Source organism: Astatotilapia calliptera, chromosome 11, assembly GCF_964374335.1.
Source record: "Astatotilapia calliptera chromosome 11, fAstCal68.1, whole genome shotgun sequence".
Taxonomy (NCBI): domain Eukaryota; kingdom Metazoa; phylum Chordata; class Actinopteri; order Cichliformes; family Cichlidae; genus Astatotilapia; species Astatotilapia calliptera.
The window spans coordinates 28,308,899-28,335,230 of record NC_137432.1 but is presented as its reverse complement, the minus strand read 5'-3'; the positions used below and the strand labels follow the sequence as shown (position 1 = coordinate 28,335,230).

Genomic DNA, 26,332 nt, shown 5'->3' with positions numbered 1-26,332 from the left:
GCAAGTTGATATTTTGTTTATCCTGTTCCTTCTGAATAAGCTTGACTAAGCTTGAGATTTGTACATAAGTAGTACTTTAACTAAGTTAGGCTGACTGTGTTTCTTTCTGGAAGTGAAAAAAAGACTAAAAGAAAGGAAATAAGACCACCTTGCAAAAAGGAATGAATTCATTCAAGTATACGCATAGTACTTGTTTTTACTGTAAACCCCACAGCAGCAATTATTTGTCATTTATTGACAAAATAATAAAACAGCCAATCTAAAATCAAACAGACCAGGTGCAACATGAGCGTAGGAGTGATGCTCGTTAGCTTCATCTGAACTTTATTTAGGCTTTCACAGAATAAGCTATACATGATAGTACTAATACTTTTAAATTTGTTGATAAACACAGCTTGACATATTCAGTATCACAACTCATAGTATGAATGAATAATAGAGCGTGTAACTTTCCCCGAAACTAATACCTTGTTTAACAAACAGACCCATGGAAAACACTCCATCCGCAATGTCATAAAGCCAGTTTTTACAGTATACGTTTATAAAATGCTATTATCGTTCTGAAATATGAGCAGTAGGGAACATTATATTTGTGCAAAATCTTCAGACCCTGTTGCAAACATACTGATTAGTGATGATTTGATGGCTTATATAGTAATAATTGGCTTGTATTTACTGCGTATTCAGTATATCACTGTGCATTTACATTTTTTTGCTGTTTTCCACATCCTTTTCCTTCAATCTGTTAGATCAGTATTACCATATACTATATGTGCAAACATCAACAAACCTACAAACAACTAAGTTCTGTCATCAAACCACTTGAATTCGTGCAGGAATGCATATAAACAAACACCCAGACTTCAGTTACAAACAAACAGATGCACACGCATACACACACTTGCACACACATGTAATCGTTTGCCATGCAAATACTCATTTCTGTGCAGAGATATTTTCAGATACAAACATTTTTTTTTTCAAAACAAACATTAAGCTATCGAATGACAAAAGTTTGTGACTAAAGACCAGAGGATATAAGATGTGCGCCCAGTAATCCTCCTCTGCATTTTCTTCAGCTTGTTTTGGAACAACGACTCAATTTTTGTACACAACACAGTGGGTTTTAAATCAAACAATAAAGATGCGACTGGGGTACAGACTTTCAGCGTTAATTCAAGACATTTGACAGAAAAAAATGTATTAACCGTTTAGGAGTTTAAGATGTTTTATACACAGTCCCCAATTTTCAGAGTATTGATTGACTAGCAGTTTTATGGCCAGGTGAGGCCTATTCTCTCAATATTACACAGCAAATTAAACAGATCAATGATCTGAATTTGAATCTAAGGGTTGTGTGTATATCTTCAAAACTCTCAATATGAAGTCCAAATGAAAGTAAAGGAGGCCATCATCAGGCTGAAAACCCAAAAAAACCTACTAGAGAGATAGTCTTAAAAAAGAATGAATGGACCAACCAGCAAGTAGTTTTATCATTGTCAAGGTCTACAATCAAGAGATGCCTCAAGACTAAATACACTCAAGAGTAAATACAGAGGGTTTACAACAAGGTGCAAATCACTGGTTACGCCCAAGAACCAGAAGGTCAGATTAGATCAGCCTTTGCTAGAAAACATCTAAAAGAGCCTGCCTCCTTAGCTAATTCTAAAGAGTACAGGGCTATAGTCTGCGCTCAGATCCAGCCGAAAGCTGCAAAACCGATCTGGTGCTTCACAGTCCAGATGGATTAGGATCCACAGCACTACTACAGAAGAAACCCAGTAATTTTTCAAGGTAAAGAAATGGGATATTCTTCAGTAGCCAGGTTAATCATGTGATCTTGAAGTCAATAAAGAATGAATTTCAGTTAATGGAGACAAAACTGAAGGCAGAGAGACTGACAAGCAAGGGCATATTGAAAGTGACTACAATCACTAAAGGACTAATGGAGAATCTAAAGGAAACACAACATTTGCTAATTCATTGACTGTAAAGGTTTAAAAAAAAGCATGAAAAAGAATCTTTCATCTAAATTATGGCTGAATTTGAGCCTTTTAAAATGGGGGGACTATGTATAAAAAAATGGCTGTAATTCCAAAAAGTAAATGCAATACTTTTATGAAACCTCCTGAATCAGAGCTCAAAGATCATGTCGTTTTTACTTGATTTAAAATCTGCTGTTGTGGTCTACAGATGACATGCTACAAAAAATGTGTTTGTCCAACAAATTATGAGCCTAACTGTATAGAAGACTTCTGTCCTCAGCAACCACAAGTGATTTCCAGTGCCTTTCTTTCTGTTTCCTTTCACAATAGGAAATAAAGGTACCAATACATAATACTTTCTTTGTCTTTACATCACAGACAGTGACAGTTGAGAAAATCCATCTGCCACCTCTTACAAACATGAAAACAAATGGAGAACAGACGGTAATTAAAATCAGACTGGAACAAAATACATCATGGACCAGAGGAGATTTCGGCATCCCTTCATTCATAATCAGGCTTGAATGCTGCATTTAAAACACATGGTCTGGTCTTAGTTTAAGAGTGGTCAGTTCATCACACAAATCAAGTCCAACCATAGTCTTCATTTTGGCTTTGCTGTCCAACATTAGGACAGCATGTCTCTTCCAGATATGGTGAGCTATTCAAAAAGCTTCAGGGAATCTTTTGTGTTTCAGCAAACCTCCAGTTCTCTCTGCATCTTCTACAATGCAGCATAGCAGCATTAATCCCTTCCTTCAACATCAATCTGTGTCTGTGGCTGACACTGCTGGGCGAGGCATTGTCTCTGGTTTTCTCTCAGCCTCATCCAGCAGGCGTCAGCGCTTAGGTGACAGAGCTGGTTGTGATGCTGGGAGCAGTGGTCGTCCTGCTCTGGCCTTTTCTCCGCTTTCCTCCTCCTCCTCCTCCTCCTCCTCCTCGACTATCTTGTCCTCGCCCACGTGCGTTCTCCCTTTCTCTCCTGTTTGTATCGTCTTGTCGGTCTCCTTTACTCTTCCTCTCTGAAAAAAAAAGAATGTATAAGGAAAAAAATTGGGGTTATACTACACATTACTGTATTTCTTATATAAAAGGCATCTGCCCCAACAAAATGTTGCACATAGAAATACTCCTGCTTGGCTAAAAACCTCCTGAGGGGTTGTGTTATGCATCAGAACTTTTAATACAGGCTACCAGACATAAACCATAGTCAAGAAATCCCAAACAACAAAAGCTAAAATAATGTTATGTTTAGCCATGGTGACAGTATATGTATAGCAGCAATTACCGCACAACATGCAGCCAGCAAAAAATAACACATCTAAACATTTGGAGCCAGTTTGTCCACGACTGGACTGAAATAACCCAACAGCTGTTGAATCAGTCTCATGTCTTCAGTTCACGGCCAGAGGAGGTAGAATGCAAATCCCTTTAGAGTCTCCCTGACTTCTGTGGCATCACCTTTCACCTTTGTTGTTTTCAGTAAAATATCTTCATAACTATCGCACCTGTTGCCTGGAAACTTGATACAGACACCTGTATTCCCATGCAGACGGGTTGTCACAGTGATACTCCCTTTACTTTTTTATCTCCAATGCAGTCGGGTCCCAATAAAAAACTGTGTAACACCAGCAGAAAATGGTAATCGTAATTAATATTGGATCTACTAACACCTGCATATTGATATTTTCATAGCATAGTGCCAAGCGCTGCAGTACCTAAGTACATTCTCACAAAGGTGTCATCCACACGCTAAGCTCTCAGTCTGTTTAATTTCTCTTTCAGCAACCCACTCCCTTGTCCCACTTGACATACACTCAAACCTCCCCGTTAGTACTCTTGCATTAAAATTCACAGCAGTCACACATTTTAAGAGCATAATTGCTCTCTAAATGCAAACATCCATCATTGTGTGGTTCATTTCCACACTAAACCTGTTCATAAAAGTGAAGGGCTTAGATCGGCTGGTGATTTTAAATTACAGCACACGTACTGACTGTAAGAGCGGAAGGGACAGACAAGTGACAATTTGCTGTCACATAAATCACATCTGGCTTAATGAGTTAAACATCGTCAAGGACCCAGTAATGGCCCACAATGATATGAAGAGCTGCCGGAAAGTGCAAATGGACACGAGGCTTGTGTCTAGTGTCAGGTTTCAGTTTAACTTTGTCAACTTTAACTTTGTCAACTATTGTTTAGGCAGCACTGAAAACTATTTGATTTTGTATATACGAGGGAGCATAGTTACGCTGGAGTGTGTTTGTTATAAAGTTGTGTGTTGAGACTCTCTGCACATCCGGAAAGCTGAGAGGACACGTGCCAAGGGCTGGACAGTGTTCACTGCACGGCTGACAAACTCAGAGCTTATGGCGCCACCATGTTTGTCTGCTGCTATGCAGTAGTAACTTTATGTCTGTGTTTATCTCCCTACCAGCACTTTTAAATTTGTCACCCATTCAATTATGTTCAAATTGAAAGAAAAGAAAAAAAAAACTCAAGCCATGATATTTCACAAACTTGAAAAAGAGCAGAATTCTACAGTGAAATTCAGTACATGGGCGTGACGTAATTTTGATGTGAATGTGAACAAACCTAACACAATAACATTTATCCACCACTGACCCATGCATGTCACAGTTACTTTAGTCTGAACTGTAAACGAGAAGGCTCAGTCCCACACAGTAGTGCACAAACAGGAATAACATGTCTTTTTTTGGAGCTATTAGTGCCAAAAGTGGTGGAAACTTCACTAAGATCTCATTTGTTTAGTTGACTTAAATTACATAAGATGAGTTTGTCCAGCTTGTTCATCATTTGTCTTGAATGAATAAACATATTTCTAGACTTTTATAGAAACTATTAAAATAAACACTTAATATTGAGAAGTAACAGATTCGCTTTAAATCACTGAGACACAATGAAAGAGAATGGCATTAAGTAAGGGTCTTCAATCACACACTGCAGCCTCTGAGATGATGTGCTTACTGTGTAAGGACTTAATTACTTCTCTAACAAATCACTAATGGAGCCAAGAAAGGCGGACTCCATCAGTTTATGACAGCTCTGATTGCAGCTCCTCTTCATCCAAGCTAAACAATTTTGCCTGACAAATGAAATAACACATCCAGAAAATTTTGTTTTCGCGTGAGACCTTTTTGTGGAGCTTCAGGAAAAGGGTGGAAAAAAAATCGCAGCCAAATCAACACAAAGCGTGAGATCTGCAGACCACTAAATCACTAATGTTATACAAGGTCTGCCCCCTGTGTTTTATATAGCCAGTTGCCAGCCAACTCCCACCCCACAGATGAATCCACAGCTGCGCTCTTTTTGCGGAGTTTACCCACATAAACTAGTTCATTGGAGTCGTGGTACCATCACGCATGAATGATCTCACAGAGGGAAACTCATCCCTGTACGTTTTAGCACCAATAAGCGTCTTCAGTTTATACACGTTTACCTATTTAACAGTAGCTTACTCAATGTGAACGATCACATCCACAAAGCTTCCACAACTCATCTCCTCAGATCAAACCTAACACACCCTTTGCTTAAAATTCGACAATCTACATAGCAGTTGTTTTTATAATATTTCACTATTCAGTATTATTCTGAACCAAAGGCTGAATTTTTGTTCCAGGATGCTGGCCCCACACAGAGCAAATCTGCCACTCGTTTGTCAAACTGCGCTGTAACAGCCTGTCCAGTGAAGCGGCCCCTCCTCACTGAGCAGTTACGAGCCATGCCAACCTCTCTCATTTCCCATTACCGCAGATCTATGGGAAAGTGTCAGATCATGTTCTGTTTTTTAGACTCAGACCCCTGGAGAAGAAGAGAATGATACCAGAGTATGTAAGCCTCCACCATGTTTACTCACATATATCAAGCCATGTCATCTGTTACGTGTTGCAACATCTGTACTGTGGCCAATTAATATTGTTATGCAATGCTGCTGCTGTGCCCGAAATCCCCAAAGCGTGCCACCGAAAAATAAAGACCTTAAATACTCCTCATTAACAGTTCTCTAAGTCTTGTAAATAAGTTTACAGTTGAAAATTGGCATATTATGCAAAGCAGATTAATATGGGGGTATTTAAAGACAAAGAAACTTTCTAACAACATTTCATTAGCAATAACTCCTTTGCACCTAAAGAGACCAGAGCCGATGATATGAATCAGGAACAGGGTTAAACCCATCCACTTATTTTCCTGTCGTTTGCAAGCTTTATCACCCCCAGAATTGCTGCTGATACTTATTTATTTGTTTGACTAAGAAGCAAAATATTTAAATGTAAAATAAGCCTTATTTCTGTTTTTGTTGCATTTTTGTATTTAGTATGCTCAGGATGCTTGACTCAACTGAACAGACCGGTCGTTTAATAGCCGTAGCAGCAAATAAGCCCAAGAGCACTTAATAAGATGTTATGAAAACTGATAATGACCACTAACTGGTGACAATGATAGTTCACCCACTGGAGAGCAAGCTGCTATGTGGATGAAAAGACCTCAAGCAAACATGTCATGGGCATGTAAACCTCGCGCTTCAGCAGTCCTCAGAACAAATAGCTCTTTCTAGCTCTGATCCTTATCCAGCTTTGCAGTGCGTAATGTCCGCCCTTCATCTGCTTGGCTCGCAGATGAAGTTTATTGTTTACATGCAGAAAAGTCAAGAAATTCTGTGTTCTGCTGTGGACTCTGCCAAACCAAACCCAATCAACACGCTGCGGGTCACAGACACACTGGCGAGAACGCAGGCCTTTGAATGTCGAGTACTGGTTCCATCAATCATCATACTGACTAAGAAGGAATTGCATAAAATACATGCAGTATAATACAAAATACATTGCCTCTTAACATGTTATCTAAGCCCATAAACATTTTAGTATTTGACATTTATTAAGGGTTTCATCTTCAATCCGTTTGTTCGGTGCGTGTGTATTTGGTTTTTACCCCTCACACACGGCGTTTTGGTCACGACACACTTCCTCCTCTCTGTCTCGGCAGCACAGGTCTGCGAGGGTACAAAAGCAGGGGAGGTATCCGGACTGTGAACCTGCGGAAGGGGCACACGAACCCGGGACTGCGTGCCTTTCCTAAATCCGCATGTTTTGTTTTTCTTCATACAGGAACCCCATTGGCTCCACTCACCCAGTTCACACTCTGAGGCACGTTGACCTGGAATGAAAAATAAATAAATAAATAAGTACATAAAAATGTGGAAACCACTAAGGTACTGAGTAAATGGTTCACAGCTCACATTTGTTTCACAGCCTCTCAGCAGTTTTAACTGAGGATAATGAGTTTAAGTAAATCTGAAAACAATTTTTGCTTGTTTGATCTCTGATGAGAGAAGGACAGATAGATGAAGCTGAAGGAACCTGAAAATGTAGCAAACTGTACAGCATAAAGTGCATGTAACAAAGTCTCGTTTTAGGGGCCCATTCAGTATATTCACTGTGGATGAGCAAGGCTAATTTAAAAGAACAAAAAGGCAGCTTAAGACTCCAGGTCTCTGGAAAACTGTGCCAAGATGTCTGGAGAGCTTTGAGTTTCCTTTGTGTTTTCTAACTTATGACAGAATCATTTTCACAAGAAATAAAACAACAAAAAGGGTCAGCCCAAGAGTTTGCTTTTTTTGTAAGAGTTCGCTTCGCTTTTCCAGACCCGAACATAGATGACTGATGAAATTAAGTGATAAGTAAAGTTTATAGATTCCAGCAAATCACTGTGAGTTGGTAAGCAGTAAATATAAAGAAAAAGACCACTCACCGACACACTCCATGGTCTCATTGACGGTGCGTTGGCCTGGAGGGCAGCTGACATAACATCTCCCACTGTGTGAATACAAGCCCTCCTTACATTTTGTGCAAAAATTGCGATTGAAACACGCTTCACAATTGTCTATTTTACATTCTGCAAAACACAGGGAGACAAAAAAAAAGGAGTAAGTATTCTGTCAGTTTAAAGTCACGTTGAGACTGGAGACTGTGTTATTATTTTGCCTTCAAATTTTTGGTATTGGTCTGAAACCTTTCTGAGGTTAACGTAGAAATAATAATATGGAATATTCATTGTTCTCATTCATGGTTGTGAAGACTGAGGACAAGGGGAACTTAAATTTTATTCCCTCTGAGAGATTTATTAGTGATGGGGTCTTTTAAGGGGGAGTAATCCCTCTAAAAACACATGCACCACAGTCCTTGTTTTTTTGGAAACGGGGTGTGAATGAGTACAGCCAGAAGTCTATCCCTTCACTAACTTTTGGAAAAGTGGGTTTCTCCACACCTTAGTCTCATTAAATCTCTGACTCAAACAACCAACTTCTTGAAATTTGGATAATGAGAACCATAAAAGGATAAAAACCAGACATCGTAAAGGACTCCCAAAAGCTCAAGCTCCATCATGAAAGGCATTTCCTTATTCATTATATCTGAGAAAAACAGTGGAGGCAGGTGAAAATATCTCAGTATAGGAAATATATTTATAGCTATAGTTGATGTAATAGCATGTTAAGAATGTCTACTCTGCAGCTCTGGTCTGATACCAAGATCCAAAATGATAAAACGTCGAATCCCTCAGTGGGATTCTTCCGTCTCCCGATTACTATTTTCAAACTCTTGACAGCTAAATTTGACCGTCCTGACGTTTGTAGCCTTATAATGTAAGACATGTGTTTGTAACAAGACATTGTGGAATGGTATGTATAAAGTTAGATGATTGGATAATGACCCAGGTTAGTCACCGAGGGCCTCAGAAAAGAATTCAGCAGCCTTCTGCAGCAAACTGGGACGGTGAATGAATGCCGCATTGAGAAAAACAGTTATAAATGAGATTCCATTTGTTGCAATCTACTAAAAACACACAACTGTGTCATTAGCACTGATAAAACAAACTTTACATACATCTGAAATAACCAGTTGTGAAAAAGTTACATCTTTATAATCAGAATTATAGGCTTTATCTGCTTTTGGTTTATGAAATCATTATTTAGCCCTTGTTGACAGATACTAAGTGTTGTAAAAACGGGCAGTCAAGAACACTAAACTCAAAGCAATCACTGTCACTAAAGCAATGAATATCATTAAATGTGGTAATGACCAAACAACAAAGCAGCCCTCATTATATTTACCTTAAACAATCTTTCAAATGTTGCTGCACAAAGAATAATCACAAGTGATTTAGTGCACACTCACATTCAAAGGAACCCTTTAACGCAGTTACTTAGTAAACAGGCGTGTATGCAGACCGTACTGTGCGTGATACATTAAGGTTCCATCAGAATAACAAGTGTGTAAAAGGGAAACCGAGACTATCACGACTGTGGCCTGGCATGAACTCTGCACATGAAGGCTAAATAAAAAACACAGACATCCTCTTAAAAAACAGACAAACAACAATGCATTACGAATGTTTTGGTTGGGATTTTTTTCCAGTCTTGTTTTCTGCCCACACATAAGAGGAAACAGACAACAGGCGGAGTTGCTGAAACTGCCTCTTAAAAGTATGTAATGTCAGTTTGTTAAGTACTGTGAATGTGACCGTGCTTTTGTCCATATTCCAAATGAGCCAAACCTGTCTGTAACCATAATAAGAACTATTTCAATTAAAACTACTGACATTCATTCTGATTAGGAAATAATTTGCTTTAGTTCATATTTTTCGTGCCCTTTTCCCATGAAAACAAGAAGCAACAGATGATTTAATCACCAAGTGGCTACTTCTATTATTACTCTCGCCTTTTTTGTAACGTGCATTATGTAATGAGGCGCTATATGGTATTCGGTCACAAACAGGATCACATAAGACAACATCAAAATCACATAAACTGCAAAAATATGCAGAAATAGAGGGTGTCTATTATAGCAATAATAGTTTGACTTTGTTAGATTCACAAAGGGATTTAGAAAAAAGGTAAAACAATCAAATAAGATACACAAGACAAAACTTAAACAGGTGAAGATGAACCGAGGATAAACACTTCTGCATGCTTGTTCTGAAACCAGATGTGTGGAGTATCACAGAGTAAAGAGTTAGCTGGATCTTTTTACATATTTGCAAGATTCCATATGTGTATCTACAAAGTTAAAGCGCCTGCTGGCATCCTGTTGATATATCACTAACACTTGCATCATTCTGTGGTCAAGAGGGTACAACACAATTAGAACTCACGGGTGCATCGATTGTTGCCTTCGGGGTTCCTCATGCCAAAGTATCCCATGGGGCAGGAGGCAAGGCACACGCCTATCTGACGGATGTCATTGCGCTCCAGGAAGATGAAGAGCTTGGGCTTGCATTTAATGCAGCCGTTATACTCAGAACATCGGTCACAGCCTTTGGGGCAAGACGGGGGCCCCTCAGTGCTGACTGTGGAAACATAAGGTAAACAATGAGAAAGAAAAGGCCACACTGAGGTAGGTAACAGCATGGTCCACCGACGGGAAAAAAATAACATAAATTGTTTCCAGCCACATATGAATTTTAATGAGGAAATAAAAAAGGTCCAATAGTCAACAACCTGCCTAGTAGAAAAACATCAGGAATTGCAATATTTTTTTGGCGTCGTTACCAGTCATAAACATGCAAACATTTAATATTCCAACAAACAAGGGTTTAAGCTTAATTTAAGGGGGGTTTGGCCAGACATGAGTGGTTACTCAGTGTTTACTTCCAACTGCTTGTCGGAGATGCTTAACAGATTTTAACTTGGAGAAAGCCAGGTAACTGCGGCTGACAGTCAGGACCAAGAGCCTCTCAGATTCAGCCAACTGTCACTGGGTCCGGGCAGAAATGCTACGGTGACCGACATGTCCGAAATATAGTTGGTGAATGTGTTGAACGAGTGAGGAATTTTAGCATTGCAATGCATTTACATTTCCTTTAATCTAATCCCAGACTTGGACATGAGTCCAGTTGCCTCACTCTCCAAAAAGGCACAACCTGCAATCTAAATCAATTTTGGGTAAATTGTGTAAAAGTGCACATCATTTTTGAAGAACCATTCTAAGACAAAAACAACAGTCGCCTGAGTTGATTTACTGTCGTTTACTTTCAGCTAAAAATACACACAATCTTACACAGCCTGACCTCCCGCCTCCCTGACATAACTCGTCCGATAAAAGTATTAAACGTGTTTTTCTATGAACAGATTAGTCTATCATTATCCAGTTACCGCCAAGTCTTATTGTTACCACTAGTAACTATAAAAGTAGCTTGGGTGTCATCTTTAGCAACAGTAAATGATATAAGTTCAAGAACTTTTTTTGGCAAACAGTGTAGAGAGTTTGTGCTCTCGGTATGTTAAAATTGACCAGTCTGCTTTGATTAGTCAAGTCTGCACGATACTAAATCCTTTCAAAGAAGAAAAACAAACAGCCCTAAGGCAGCAGAACAAGTCGCTCTGTCCTTTGTTTATTATCATTTTCTTGTTGTGGGGGATGGATGAAAAAAAAATGAACATCATTAAATCAAATAACTAAAGAAGAAGCGCAAGTTGCAAACGTTTATTTAGTATCTAGAGGGAATAAGACTGTCGCAGTCTGCATGGCACTCGTGTATATGGCGAGTGACCTCAATCCTTCTGTCCAAATGAGATGAACTGCAACGACGTCACTGTCTACATATACATCAGCGGACTTAACACAAACTGACACAAACAATAGCTATTCCTTCCCAGTATGTGTGATTTTAATAATGCCACATCTGTTATTGTGGATAATCTTGGTATTATATGAATTCTGGTTCAGGAAGGTTGGGGTTAGCTTGGCATTGGCTGAAAGCTCCTTGTGTGTAAGGGAAGAATTATTTCAAAGCTGACAGTAATACCAGATCTGAGGCTCTGAAGCCAGAGATATACTGCGAGCCGACCTGAACACTGTCTTTGCGGTTGCGTGAGGTTAGAAAAATGCTTACAACAATATCGGCAGCATGGTCCAATTGAGAGCTAGAACTGTCAGGTACTCATTCCATTATGTGCCCACGGAGCCAGACACGAAGAGAGCGATGGCTTTGAGAGGGAATCCATCAAAAACCCCTTTATAAACAACCCTAATACCCAGAAAAGCTTCACATAAACTGAGAGAGGCATAATCTTAAAAAGAGGAAGAAACACGAGCCATTCTGGGGAAGCACTGAACCGAACATAACCCACCTAGGAAAAACAAATAGGAATGATGAGAAAATAAACAAAACGTTATCTTTACTTTGCTTGTTAAATGTTTATAAGGCGTCCACCACAGTGACTCAGACCACAGAAACGAGAAGCAGCAGTGCTGCTACGAAAGAAAAAGGAAATCAAAACAAACTGACAAAGTGAGAACTCACCACGTCTATGCCGTCTCGCCTTGGAGAGCTTCAGAACATCACTGTGACCCATGGAGCTGAGAAAGACCATTGCCAGCGCCACCAGTCCCAGCTGCATAGTCTCTGTTGCCTTCCAGGCTATGCAGGGTCCCCCCCCTGCGACGAGATGGATCAGGTGGGGGGGCCACCTTCCTATGCGGGACAGGTGGATGCTTATCTTACTGGGATAGATGATCCCTCCTTTCTCTTGTAGTACTGCACTTCTTCTCTGTGTGTCTGTCCCTCCTCCCCAGTCTCTCTGTATCGTTCACTCTAGTGGCTGACACATCTAGAAGTCTGTGTAGTGGTGTGTGATGACGCAGTTGCTTGTCCAAATGTCCCCGCGGCACAACAAGCCATCACACTGGTGTTGGTTGCACTGGCAAGGCAGTAAAAAGGGCACAGCTGTTGATGAGGGAGGCGAGGTCACGGGGTTGTGCAGAGACTGAAGAAGAGCAGAGTGATGGAGTTCAACAGGGTCATCACAGGAAGCTTGGGCTGAGCTTTCGATCTGTAACAGCGGATCTGCTGTTTAAGGCGGGTTTATGGTCAGTTACTGAACAACTAAATGGTTGCAGAGTGACAAAAGAAGACTGGCTGATTATGACTACAGCTGAATAAAGATTTGCTGGTATTAGAGCGTGCTGAAAAAAAAGAAGACAGAAACATGTTGAGGAACTGGACTGTTTCTAGATACAGATAGATACTAGTTGTTGAAGAAATGGTAAATCAATATTTTAACACTTTAACTCAAAACCCTTTTCATGTCTCTAAGATGAATATAAAGCTAAAGCCAGTGGTTTAATTGGCTCGATCAAAAGGTGAAAAGGTCACTCGTACAATGTCATGTCACTTAATCACTATAAATCTGCGGTATAAAAATGAGAAACTGCAGTCTTTTGCATCCAACCAGCTATCCTACCTCCCGTTTAACTTAACCTCTTAGGTTTTGCAAGTTGCCTATCTTAAGGGTTATAAAAGAACACTAGGAGTTTAAGTGCCTAGTCAGGAAATTGCCCCTACCCCACTTAACCGCTCATAAAACTGCAAATAACACTAAGTTAATATTCAATTTTTGCCTTTTTATCCACCCTTTATGCCAAGCTAAGACAGCCAGTTGGTGACTACATCTTCATTGCTCACATAGCAGAATAGCAGGAAAGCCAATATTTAAGTTTCATATTTTCCAAAATCTCACTTGCTTTATTATGTTTCCCAGCAATAAGAGAAAAGCTTGCTATCACTGCATTTATATGCACAAACCAGCAACATTGAACAACAAAGATGTTTTAGTTGGCCCAAACAGCATTCGCTGCAGTGTGATGCATACTTTTTCTCTTTAACATTAGTGGTTTCTGTAATTTGAGGAACTAAAGCCATAACTGGATAAATCAAATGATCAGTCGTACAAAAAGGAAACCAAATCCCACAAAACAAACATAGACTTGGATAACAAATTGAACATGTTTATCCTTTGGAAATACAGTGAAGTAAGTTTTTTCTGAGAAACGCACCACACAGTCAGACTGAAGGCCTTTGTCATATTTGGTGCTGAGATCTTTTTTCGATAGTGTCATGTGCTGCCTGTATTTACAGCTCTTGTGTGAAGAGGACACACAGAACATGTTAGCATCGGAACAATGGGAGGTCCTCCCTCGCAGCTCAATAAAGAAAAATAGGACCATATTTGGGTGTTGAGTCGGTTGTGGCTCTGAATCACACAAAGGACAACGCCATTTGGTGTGTTTAAACATTCCAGGAGGCAACATTGCACTCGTTGCTAAAATACAAATCAAAAGGGATGAAATAATTTCGTCCCTTTCGATAATTTCACAAGATTTATTTTAGGTGGCCAGAGACGAAAACATTTTGATCATGCACATCGAACTTACAGCTATAGTTTTACAGTTTCTAAATGTCATATCATTTTTTGTAGTTTGTTTCATTTCAAACTAATGAACACAAGCAACTGAAAATGTAGTACTGAAGTTATTTACACAACTATACGAAAGAAAGGAGAGTCACTAAGAACAAACTGAAACTACCACTACTAATTTACTGCTTAGTTTAATAGAGTTGCTGTTAGTTATCTCACAAAATTTGTCATTTCTAATAATTAGTATTGAAAAGAGGAAACTACTTTAGTAGACATTAAAATTTGATAGTATTATTTCAGGATAGGGCTGGGCCAATGGGGCTTCTGGGCACATGCCTAGGGCACTATGTACAGTTAGAGGCCCATCCAAGAGAGAAATGAGAAAAAAATTACCAGGAATGTTTTCTCTTAACGCTTACTCTCATAAAGACAACTTTTAATGGCCTCCCCTGTACCTTTAATGATGAGTTTTTACCCCTCAGTAGGTATCAATAAAGGTGTGGCTCTGTGACTATTCCGATAGTTTCTGGGGGTTTTCTCAAGTACAGCTGCACAGGCAAAAATAACCGAACAATGAACGTTCCGTCATTTGTCATTCCGTCAACGGCATAAGAAGGCCTGAAATATGACAAAACCCCGTCAGTTTAGAAAAGAGCTTCAAGGGTTACTGCTACAACTACACATGTTTCTTTTCTTAGCTATTTATTAATGAGTGACTTATGTATATATATATATGTATATATTGTACTATTCTTAGTTAGCGTATTGTCTGTCTTGTTAATGTTGGTTTATAATGGAGCACTGTAACAAAAAATAATTTCCCCCAGGGATCAATAAAGTATTCTGATTCTGATTTAAGAAAATGATAATTGGTAGATGTCCGTAGATTTTATCTGCATCTTTCTCCCCTATCCTTTAAGGCTAGCAGACTCTCCCAAACTCAGCTAGCTAGTGGATACAGCACTTCCAAACTAAATGAAATGGACATCAAAGCAAAAAAAATTTTAAAAATTCAATTTTTGTTCAGGCAATTCAACATGAAAACACTGCAGTTAACTTTAAAGTTGTTGAGACATTCAGTAAGATGCCCTGCAAGCTGGAAATTAGTCGTAGCAGTGTAGCTCATAATAAAACTTTGGTTGAAGGGGGCAGGCTGCCATCACCCGTGGAGGCCTAGCTGAACCTAACAACAAAGTATCCAAATAACCAGTAAACAGTTCTATTTTGGGTTTTTTAACATGGAAACCAAAAAGTTTATTCCCTTTCTAAATTAACGCATCCCAAAAGTGCTTTTCCTGAGAAAAGCTTAGACTAATTCATTATTTTTTTCAATACTCATCCAGGAGCGGGGCTGTGGCGAGAGTCACCGAAAGGAGGGGGAGATAACAGACAGACAGGAAAACAGACAGACAGGGAGAGAGAGAATGAGAGATAAAGAAGATAGTAGCAGTTTTGTTCACGAAAACGTACATTAAATACAATATTATTGTTTTAAAAAACACAAAAAAAGCTCTGACTGCTTCATTTTTCGTTTAACTCAAGGTACTTCAAAGAAATGTATTTTGATGGTTACTTAAAGTACAGTAAGTACAGTACTATTAAGTGTACATGTATGTCCACACTCCTGCATGATAAACCTCATTACTGAAGAAAGAAAAAAAACACAAAACTGGTCATCAAAACAAGCTGGTTAGGGTCCACCAAACATTTGTGCCACGGGATCTGCAACTTGTTGATCTGGGCACGAGACATGGGTTTCCTAAATGGGGAAAATGTTGAAAGTCTCCCTAAGTTTATTTAATTCTTCATTCTTAATGACTCACTATCTCATTGACACATCTCAGCTAAAGCATTATTTCCAGGAAAGAGCCAAAATTGTGGCTTGCAGCCAGTCTTCCACAACACCTGTTTGTTGGGTTTGAGAGTGGTGACTGGAGGACATGCTAAGACTGGATCAACTCAAGACATGTGCCAGAGACTCTTTCACCCAGCACTCCCACAACTGTCAAAAGCCTAACTCATCCCACTCCATATGTGCTCTCACATGCTGCAGAGATAAGAGGAAACACTGGGCTACAGAGCACATCAATCAGGAAAAGGTCTTTGCTGCCACTTTTAACATGCCACATCACAATCAGTCATTTCTCTAGGAAAGTCTGGCACTTCAGCTTTAATAGTTCTCTGAAGCTGCTTCCTCGTCCATTTAACAGTCTGTCTTTACCCAACAATAGCCACAATCAAATGAGCACAATGGAACTAAGCCCAGCTCATCAAATAGTCAGGAGATTAAATTGCCTCCTAAGTTTGATCTATCAATTATTCAAATACTGAAAGGAAGCTCTCACACTGGGAATTTATTGAACTCGAGAAGGTGCCACAACTCTGAGCTCAGAGTTGCAAGTGCCTGTAACTCAACCTCAGAGCTGAACAATGATCATCTGTAGGTAAAATGTGTGCCAGAATTCCTCAATTACACAGAGACTTGCTGAAAGGGTTATAGAACAACGGCGATAGCGGAATTGTAAATCTAAAACATAGAAGGCGATAAACTAAAGAGGCAGCGATTACAGATTTTATTTAATCAGCTTTTTCCCTTCATGAAAATAGGAAAAAATGTTAGAGGCACATTTTACCATTTACAACTAATTTACAGTAATCTGAAAACCTTTGATTTCAAAATTACATAATTTTAACACAGCATCTGCCACACAGACAATAAAAAAAGCAATTAGTGGTGAATTCTGGACTATTTATTTACTTACGCCCCCAAAATGTGGTCGCTCATGAATGCAGGAAACAGTGCAACGGCAATTTGTGGGCGAGTTCAAGCAGTCATACTTCATATTCATTCTAAATTTATTTTGATATTTGTAAAATCCCTGACATGTATAGCCAAGACCTGAGCTTTGAGCTAACCAATTCACATTATCAAATTTGCAACACAAAGGGGAAAATAAGTGTTTACTGAAGCTGAGGCTCTAAAGAGAAACAGAACCAGACTCACAATCACATATACACTGATTAGGTTTTGATTAGGTTTGAATGTATGAATAATAAGTAACCTGTACTCATTCTATAGTATGGCATAACACCTGGCTGCACCAGCAGCACCCACAGAAGCCTCAGCTATTTTGGTAATCACTTCCTCTGTGGCTTAAGGAGTAAAGGGAGTGAGAAGTCAAATATGCAGCAGTTGTAACACACTCAACTCTTAGAGCAGAGCACTCAAAAGTATCTCTGGCATCTTCCCACAATGTAAGCACAAGCAAACTGTCTCTCTTTTTTTTTTTTTTTTTGAAGTTTTCATGTAGGACTCAAGACTGCACAGTTCCAGCAGTCTGAAGGTTTGATTCTGCACAGCTCATTTGGGCACGGTTCAGCTTTTCTGTTATATATTACTGTGATTAATGCTAGCTTTTATTTATTTTGCTGTCCAGCACTTTGTGGCTGCATGTCTGTAAAAGCAGATTTATAAATAAGCTTTACACACTTACTTTCTCTCTGGAGCACCACACATTCTAGTTAAAAGCTATTTGCTGTTCTTCAGCTAGAGTGGTGCTCAGCTGTCAAATCCATAAGTAGATATACAGATTAATACATTTGTGTAATGTAAAAATAGCGTGAGAAAAATAATAATAACCTTCATTATACTCCGGGGTAAATTTTAGTCTTTATATAAAAGTCTCATCATCTCAGTCCATACTGATGTGTCAAGATAGGCGGCATTCCCTCTATTCCATGTGCCACTGAGATAAGATGTATTATATTTAAACTATAATACATCTACACTGGCATTCACAATAGTTTGAAATAAAATAAAAAAAACTCTTAAGTTCTACAACTTCGAAACGTTTGTAAAATTAAATGCTGGCATATAAATGAACCTATATAACACTAATGTGTGATATATACAGGTGTGTATACCCACACGTGTGTCTCTCTGTGTGTGTATGTGTGTGTAATCCTACGACATCGGCAAGTACAAAACGTTGAAAATCAAACAGACTCACCTGCACACGGAGCCCACGAAAATACTGTTTATGAACGCTCGGGTCTCCGTTTCCTTTTTTATAAGCGAAAATCTGTTAGTGGTTTGGTCACAAAAAACTCCTCCTCCATGAGACCCCCATGCAACTTTTCTGTCATCATTTAAAAAGACATGATTTTTATGATCCGTTAAATGCGATGCAACTGCCTTTAAGGCGGATTTACGCACACGGCAGAAAATGTGCAGAGGATTAAAATTCCATGCCTCCGACAAAAAGGATTTACATTAAAAAAAAAAGTATACAGTAACACTGTATATATACATATATACTATATTCCGATTAAGTTAGCCACTCTGACTTTTCTAGTGCGCGTGTGTGCACTGGAGCTCCTGCGAGATGCGCGTTTTAAGTCACTTTGAAGCTCGAACTGCATCCAAGTCAGGCAAGTACTTGCAAAGCCGCGATATGTGCATCCAAACCCCAGCACTGCCAGCGGGCATTACAGGCCACACCCCTTACAATTTTACTGAGAAACAAAACCTGCGATAGTGTTGTGTAGGTTAAATGTAGCTGTTTAATGCAAGTTTCCATTTATTTCTGTATTCGATGTTACTGAGAAAGCCTTTTATTTATGACCTTTTATCTGAAATGTAAAATAAGTTCTGTCTTTGATATATATGGTTAAACATAAAATATAAGACAAAGAATATAAAGCATTTTGCTCAAGTTGCTGAATAAGGATGCTTTCAGATGATCTTCAGTACCTCCCACTTAGTTCCATGAAATGTGCCTTTTAGATGAGAATCAGATAACTGATTTCTGTCAGCTGAGTGGAGGAATAAAGTTGTTTTTGATAAGAAAATTATATATGTGTGTGTCTATATAGAGAGACACACACACATATATGTTACTATCAACACAAAATCACTAAACCCATCTACAAATAACAAGTATTAGATATGAGCAGTCCTCGTTTTCTTGCTATCCAACAGGGGGCCATAAACAACAATTCTTGGAGATCAGAGACCAGAATTCCTTGTTTTGAGACTGCAGCGTTTATCAACACTTACTATGTGAACAACTACTGGATAAACATCAGCCACATTCAGTTACCCTCATCTTGCTGAAGGATTTATCATGAGAATTAAGTTACAGTCCAGAGAGTTTGTTTTTTTCAAAGTCACCAAGAAATAAACCCAAACAATATGCGATCACGTCATCATGATGATGGCCAGTGATGTAGACAAAGATATAACATCTGAAACGGATGATACTGTAGGTTAGATATTAAAGCAGTTGATCATATTATTCTGCCAGCTGGTGTTTCGATCGATAGATAGATAGATAGATAGATAGATAGATAGATAGATAGATAGATAGATAGATAGATAGATAGATAGATAGATAGATAGATAGATAGATAATGTAAACAAATCCAAAGAATAAAATGCATCTTATCATATAAACTGTCTAATGCTAGGTACTATTTTACAACAAGAAGATTAGTGACAAGCAGCACTTCTGAATTGGACAGTCAGACTTTATTCTTAAAGTTCTGTAGTGACTTTGACAGGCTGTAAAGTCATGAGGACATCCACTGACTGCCAAGTGATATCCCACAGGAGCACTAAAACAGAGCCAGACAGTCATTATTGTATCAGTTCTAAGATGCTTATGCATGCAAATATTACAAAGTCAACTTTATTAAGGTCATAATTTCTGTCGTAGCTGAAAAGCCAAGGGTAGTTTTGGACAATGCAATACCTCCAGGGTAGACTCCAGAGCAAGCAGTTTAAAGAGAGGGAATTATTAATGACTAATGATAGGTTTATGACTCCAACACTGTGACTGTGCAGAACACTGAGAATGCTGAAAAAGATATACAAGAAAAGTGTTACTATTGTCCCTAAAAATGTAAATCAAAGTGAGATGATGTTAAAACCATTCTGCAAAATGCAGTGATTTATAGGTAGATTATTAATGATCATACAAAAAACAAACAAAACACAGCCTGTTCGAAGTTTCCGGTGGTGTATTTATGTCAAGATACCCTCTATCTATTTATTGTCAGTGTTGTTTTCTTTGTTCAGGCAGTTTCAGGTCTTCAACCTCTATAAAAAGAGTACCTTGATTACATTGCTGTCGCTCAGTCTTTCTCCTCTGCTTTGTGCCTCTGAGTCTAAAGTCTCATTGAGTTTTGAGGCCTCAATTTCACATGTAATCAGTATTTAGTTTTAATGATTAGTAACAACCTAATCCAACCCCGATTGGATATTAATAATGAACCTGTGGAGCTGTGTTAGTTTTGGCAAACCCATCTGACAGTAATGTCTGGCAATTGGAGCAGTTTTAAGAAGACCAAGAAGTTGGGTGGTTGATAAAACCCTTGTCTTTCAGATTGACTGACATATTGTAGTATGTCATTCAAAAACCAAATGCAAAGTCACAGTTGACCAGTCATAAACAGAGTACTATAGGCTGTCAAAGACACACACATAGTGGGGGTGGCTTTCCAGACAAAAGCTAAGGTGATAGACAGATACCTAACTTTCCAAGTCCTACAGGACCCAAGCTCTGACACACTTTTTCATGCAAAAAAAAAGATCTTAGACTTTGACTGCTGGATGTGTCAAAAGTAAATAGACACATGTGCATGTGTGTGTGTGCACACCGTTCACAACTTTAAACTGTCTGAGACTCTTCAGGCCTGCACCAATGTCTGCCAGTCATCAGTGCAAAAACCGTCAGGACCCATGCCAATTCCAAAGTACATACAAACTTACCATATGTGCATTATTCAGCGCTCACATGAACTATTATCACATACTTTAGAACTTATGGACCAAAATGACAGTTACATATCACAGAAAGAGCTGAGCAATACTTCAGCTATCAAGAAAGAATAACAAGAAAAAGACGGATCAGCAGGAACTCTGAAATATGATGGAAATGCTGTATGAACTTCCAAAGCCAGACTTTTCATCACTAGTCCTTGTACTTGGAAGCTTAAAATCTAAATTAAATATGGTGTATTATTCCACAGAACATTCAGTACCCACTGTCACCAACTGCCTGAATTCATCAGCATGATGAGTCTTACACTTCTTACAGAGTTTTCTGTTGTTTTAAAAGTGACAAAATTTTGGCTAAAATATTTACGGTTGTGTTAGTTGGCAAATGATCTGATTACTGTAAACAGATTGGCCTTTTCCCAACCTTTAACCATAAAGCTTGTTGCTCAACAAAATGTTCACAGAACAAAATCCAAATTTGCTTTTGCAGACACTCACACCATAGCCTAGAGTAAAGTCATCCCAAATATCTAATTTGGTCCTATCCAGTGGAGAACCACTGCACAAATGCTAAATTTGATCTCAGCATTTTTTTTACACATGAGACTAAATTGTGAAACGATGTGGCGCTGACTGAGATAAATGTGACTGAATTATTCATGGGCCAGTGATTGAGCAGATGTTGGTCACAGCTGTGCAAAAGACTGATTCAATGACCGTTTCGTTTCTCTTCTTTAAGCAAAAAATATAGGAGTTAAAATAGTATAAGTGACTAATTTCATTGACCCAGCAATTTATTTTCATCACCAAAGGGCCATTAAAAAGCCTGGGAGAACAATAAGGAAATTTAGAATGAAAACACAATTTATGGAAAGCAAAAAAGTGTTTTTGGCGTCAGTCTCTTTGTCTATGTCTCAAGGCTAATTTGACTCCTCTTTTGGACTGTTGTCATTTTTGTGTTTAACAAACAACATAAGACTGAAAAACTATGATTACGGAATTACAAAGTAAAAGGTTTAATTACGGCTGTGAAACCCTATCATAACTTAAGTAAACAAAGAAAGATATCCTGAACCATTGCCTGCTGTTTACTGTAACACTAGGCTTCTTGTCTACTTTGTCATGGTAAAGTGCAGACACAATAATCCCTCCTGGGAAAACACACACCATTTCTGCAGTGGTGCTGATAGATGAATGGTTAAATATTGTAACCAGAGATCGATGAACACTGCTGTGTTAACGTCATGTTTTTTTGAGGAAGACTGTTGTGTATGGAACAACTTCACGTCACTGCACAAAGAAAAAAAAACTGAAAAAAAGACAGCACTGTTTATCATATTCTGATTACAGCTTTCCACTAAAGAAATATTTGGACATCCACGTGCCTCAGTTCCCTTTTACTCAAACAGGGAGAAAGAATTCATTTTTGCTCCTTTTTAAAGAGAGTAGACTCTTTCTTCAGAAAATCCTGGATCTTCCTGATTAAAAAAAAAAAAAACTTTTGTGATTTTACACTTTAGAGTTTTTTGTTGTCATTTGGTTTTATTGTACTCTGGTAGCTGTTTCAGCTACACCTGAGACAAACACAAAATCAGCATCTTGGATATCTATCTATCTATCGATCTATACAAATATATACAAACTAACAAATGAGTGTGTAAAATTAAAGAAAAATTCATAACTAATAATATGAAAATGAGGAAGAAAACAAACTTTCGCCATCTATTCTAGTGTTTCCATAATAGGGTGAGGGCTGTCCAGAGGCACAATATTTTCTTGGTCTTAGTTGTATTTTAAAGCCATCTAAATAACCGCATGTGATTTTTTTGTTTTAACTGCGTAGAACTTGTTGAACCTCAGCCTTTACTGCGACTACATTTCCGCTGAAACCCTAGCAAAGCTATGTTTACTAAAGAGGGGAACCGTTTCATTTTTGAACATACAATTCATTCATAACAATCTGAGAAGTCATAAACATCATGTGCACAATTTATCACATTAATTTATTCTACATCAACATTATGAGTATGTAAACTTAAATAAAACCCTTCTTGTCAAGTGAATAGAAGCTCATATGTTAATGGGAAGTGTTTTCTTTGACTCTAGTTCCAATACTTGAAAATAAAGATTAATGACATCTGAAACAATGTGCCCAGAAGGTTAGCATGTGTTTGCCAGATTGGTCAAGGCATTTTGAGAGGATGTGCAATACCAGTAAACATATTACAGCATGTCAGTCAATCTGAAAGACAAGACATACACACCATATTCCATCATTATAAACTTGCCTAAGTAATGCCAGATTGATAGTATGCACTCTTAGATAAGAATGGCATGGGTCACAGGTCTTTTGAATTATTTCCATGTCATTATTTAATCGCCAAACACAATTCCTGCATGCTAAGAAATGAAATGTTGTATTTACTTAATCCAGTTATCCAGCCAGCCTATTTTACTGGGAAACGTAATATACAGTTAAATGTAGTAATATGTTTTACATGGATTTAATTATATTGTTAATGAAATGCTAAAGCAAACAGTTACATTACATTAGCTTAACATCATTGCACTGGTTAAACTTAAAAAGGTTAAACTTGCTCGGATTTATAAAATTGCCCAGCAAGTTGTTCATTCTATATTACATTAAGTGGAATTTTTTTTAAAATTATTTTTAAACAAAACTATATGGCATATTACTTTTACCATGTGTACAAATACAAGTATTAAACAGGTATAAAATTACAAGTAGTTAAACTATTATCATAATCCAAATGAAGAAAAATAAAAACATTAGAATATATGAAAAATACTTAACACATTCTTTGTTAGTAAATTTTGTCTGACTTCACAGAAAGCTAATGGAGATCACTGGGCACTGGATTGGTCTGTGAAGTATTATCTAAATATTTTTATAGTGAAGAAATACAAATAGCTTCATGGAGAAACTGATCAGGAGGGCTAGCTCTGTGGTCGGCATGAAGCTGGACACTCTGGTGACAGTGGCAGAGAAAAGGACATTAAAGAAACTGATGGACATTATGGACAATGCCAGGCATCCTCTGCACACGGCCATTAACAACCAGAAGAGTCTGTTCAGTGACAGGTTGCTTCTCCCAAAGACAAGAACTAACAGACTTAAAAACTCCTTTGTCCCACACGCCATCAGACTGTTTAACTCCTCTCTGGAGGGGAGAGGGAGGGGAAACAGGAGGACAAAGGAGGGAACAACTAAGCTGTAGTGCCTCTTCACCTCACTGTACAATACCTTGTGCAATACTTTTGTAAATAGTCAACGGTGCAATAGACTCAATACTTGAAATGTGCAATTCACTTGTATTTTTATTTTTTATTCCTATTTATTCTATTTATCCCCTTCGTATATTTTATTTATATTGTCTCTGTATTTATATATATGTGTGTGTGTATAACTCTGTAACTTCTGTCGGTGCTGTGCTTTTTTGGAAATCGAATTTCCCAGAGGAACCCACCCGAGGGATTAATAAAGTTCTATCTTATCTCTTATATATACTTGGTCAACAACACAATTTTTATAATTCTAGCTTTGTATGCTGCAGTAGATTTGAAATTAAACAATGCAGATGTAAAAAAAAAAAAAAAAGGGGGGGGGGGGGGGGAGCTGTTCTTAACCAGTCATAAATCAAGAATGATACCACAAAAAATAATGCAAAATATAAATAAGTAACATTAATCTTGAAATTAAATTCTAATCCTGTTTGGTTTAAGGAAAAACTTTGAAAGATTTGATGGGTACTATCAGTATTGACATTTAAGCGTGACAACACTACTCTGTCATTACTCAAAGACTTACGCAATTTTCAGGATAACCAATCCACAGACAGGTTTGTTTTGGGGCTGTGCTTTAAAAACAGTGTTGCAGCTTACCAAGTATTCGTTAAGAATGCAGTCAAAATCTTCATTTAAGTAGACACATACTACTTTTAGTATAGATTCCCATCCTACTTTGACACATGGACTGTTTAGGAGGCAGCAATCAAGCAAGTGAATAACAGCTATGACGTAAATGCATAGAACACACAGAATACTGTGTTTTGTTTTGTTTTTTAAAGTGTATTAATGAAAAAGTAATACTTTGATTCATCAATTTATCAATAATCCAACTTTTTCTTTCTTTTAACAACTCCAGTGAAATTTATGTACTCTTTCTTTGGGTGCACATTTGACAGAAATACATGCTTCACCTAAATTATTAACATAACTAAAGATTTAAACTATAAAGAAAGGAGTCAGTTTCAAATGTATGTTGCTGCTGTGACTATCCTCAGATTTTTTCTTCTTCGGTTTTCTATACGTTAATATTTTTGAGTTTGAAGTTATTGTAATCAACATAACAATGTATGAAATTTCATTTCATTTCATTTTCATTTCATTTATTTATTTATTTCACACTTGGTACAACAGATCAAACAAACCAACCACACTTTCTATCAATAAAGCACTACAACCATGTGTGAAAAGGAGCAGGAAGAAGAAAATATTCTTATTAAACCTTGCCCCCTATCTACAATCCAAATGTAAACAACATCAACATATTTCAGTTCTTAAAGTGTGTACGCAAAATCTGTGAATTCAATAGAGATTAATTATACAGGGCAGAGAAAATAAGACAGGAAGTATATTTCAAAAGTCATTTATTTTAAATTCCCCCCTTTTGGAGGCCTGAATGACACAAACATTTAGCGTTCTACTCAGACAATTTAAACCAGGTGAACTGCATGCTCTAAGATTTCAACTATGAGAAAAGTCTCAATCTAATTTACTAACTACAAAGCATTTGAAATATCCACCTGTAACCTGACCTTGGTCCATACGATTCGAATTAAAGTAAAGCTAAGTTTTATTTTCAGGGAATTAGCTAATGTGAAAGTCTAGGTCAAAGATGCGGTCCCATAACATGAAGATTTCAGGCATAGTATAACTGAGAAAGAGAGTCAGAGAGGCCTCAAAATGCATGAGGCAAATAGCAACAGATGTTTGAAGGATCCAGATGTGAAAGCGTAAGTACCAAAATGGCATTTTCTATACACTGTTGTGTGTACTTGGTGGGAAACAACTCTGTCCCTCTTTCTCTATCTGTCTTTCGCTACACATATATGTGTGTGTGTTCAGTGTTGGGGAGTAACGGAATACATGTACCGCTGTTACGTATTTAAAATACAAAATATGAGTAACTGTATTACAGTTACCGTTTAAAAAGGTGGTATTTAGAATACAGTTACTTTGTTGAAATAAATGGATTACACGGCGGTACTTTCCTGTTTCATATTGTCGCAGGTCAGGACTGTTTGGGTTTTGTTTGACAGCTACGTTCTG

At 38.0% G+C, this 26,332-nt stretch overlaps 1 protein-coding gene across 1 annotated transcript; it reads right to left on the bottom strand.

Moving 5' to 3' along the window:
• Positions 1–292: 292 nt before the first annotated feature.
• rspo1 (R-spondin 1) lies at positions 293–18,634 on the bottom strand. Its single transcript, XM_026185329.2, has 6 exons — positions 18,210–18,634; positions 12,306–12,967; positions 10,155–10,349; positions 7,755–7,898; positions 6,936–7,160; positions 293–3,007 (listed from the first exon to the last, which is right to left on the bottom strand). The coding sequence occupies exons 2-6, from the start codon at positions 12,400–12,402 to the stop codon at positions 2,832–2,834; spliced, it is 837 nt and encodes a 278-aa protein (XP_026041114.2). The 5' UTR covers positions 12,403–12,967; positions 18,210–18,634; the 3' UTR covers positions 293–2,831.
• Positions 18,635–26,332: the final 7,698 nt, after the last annotated feature.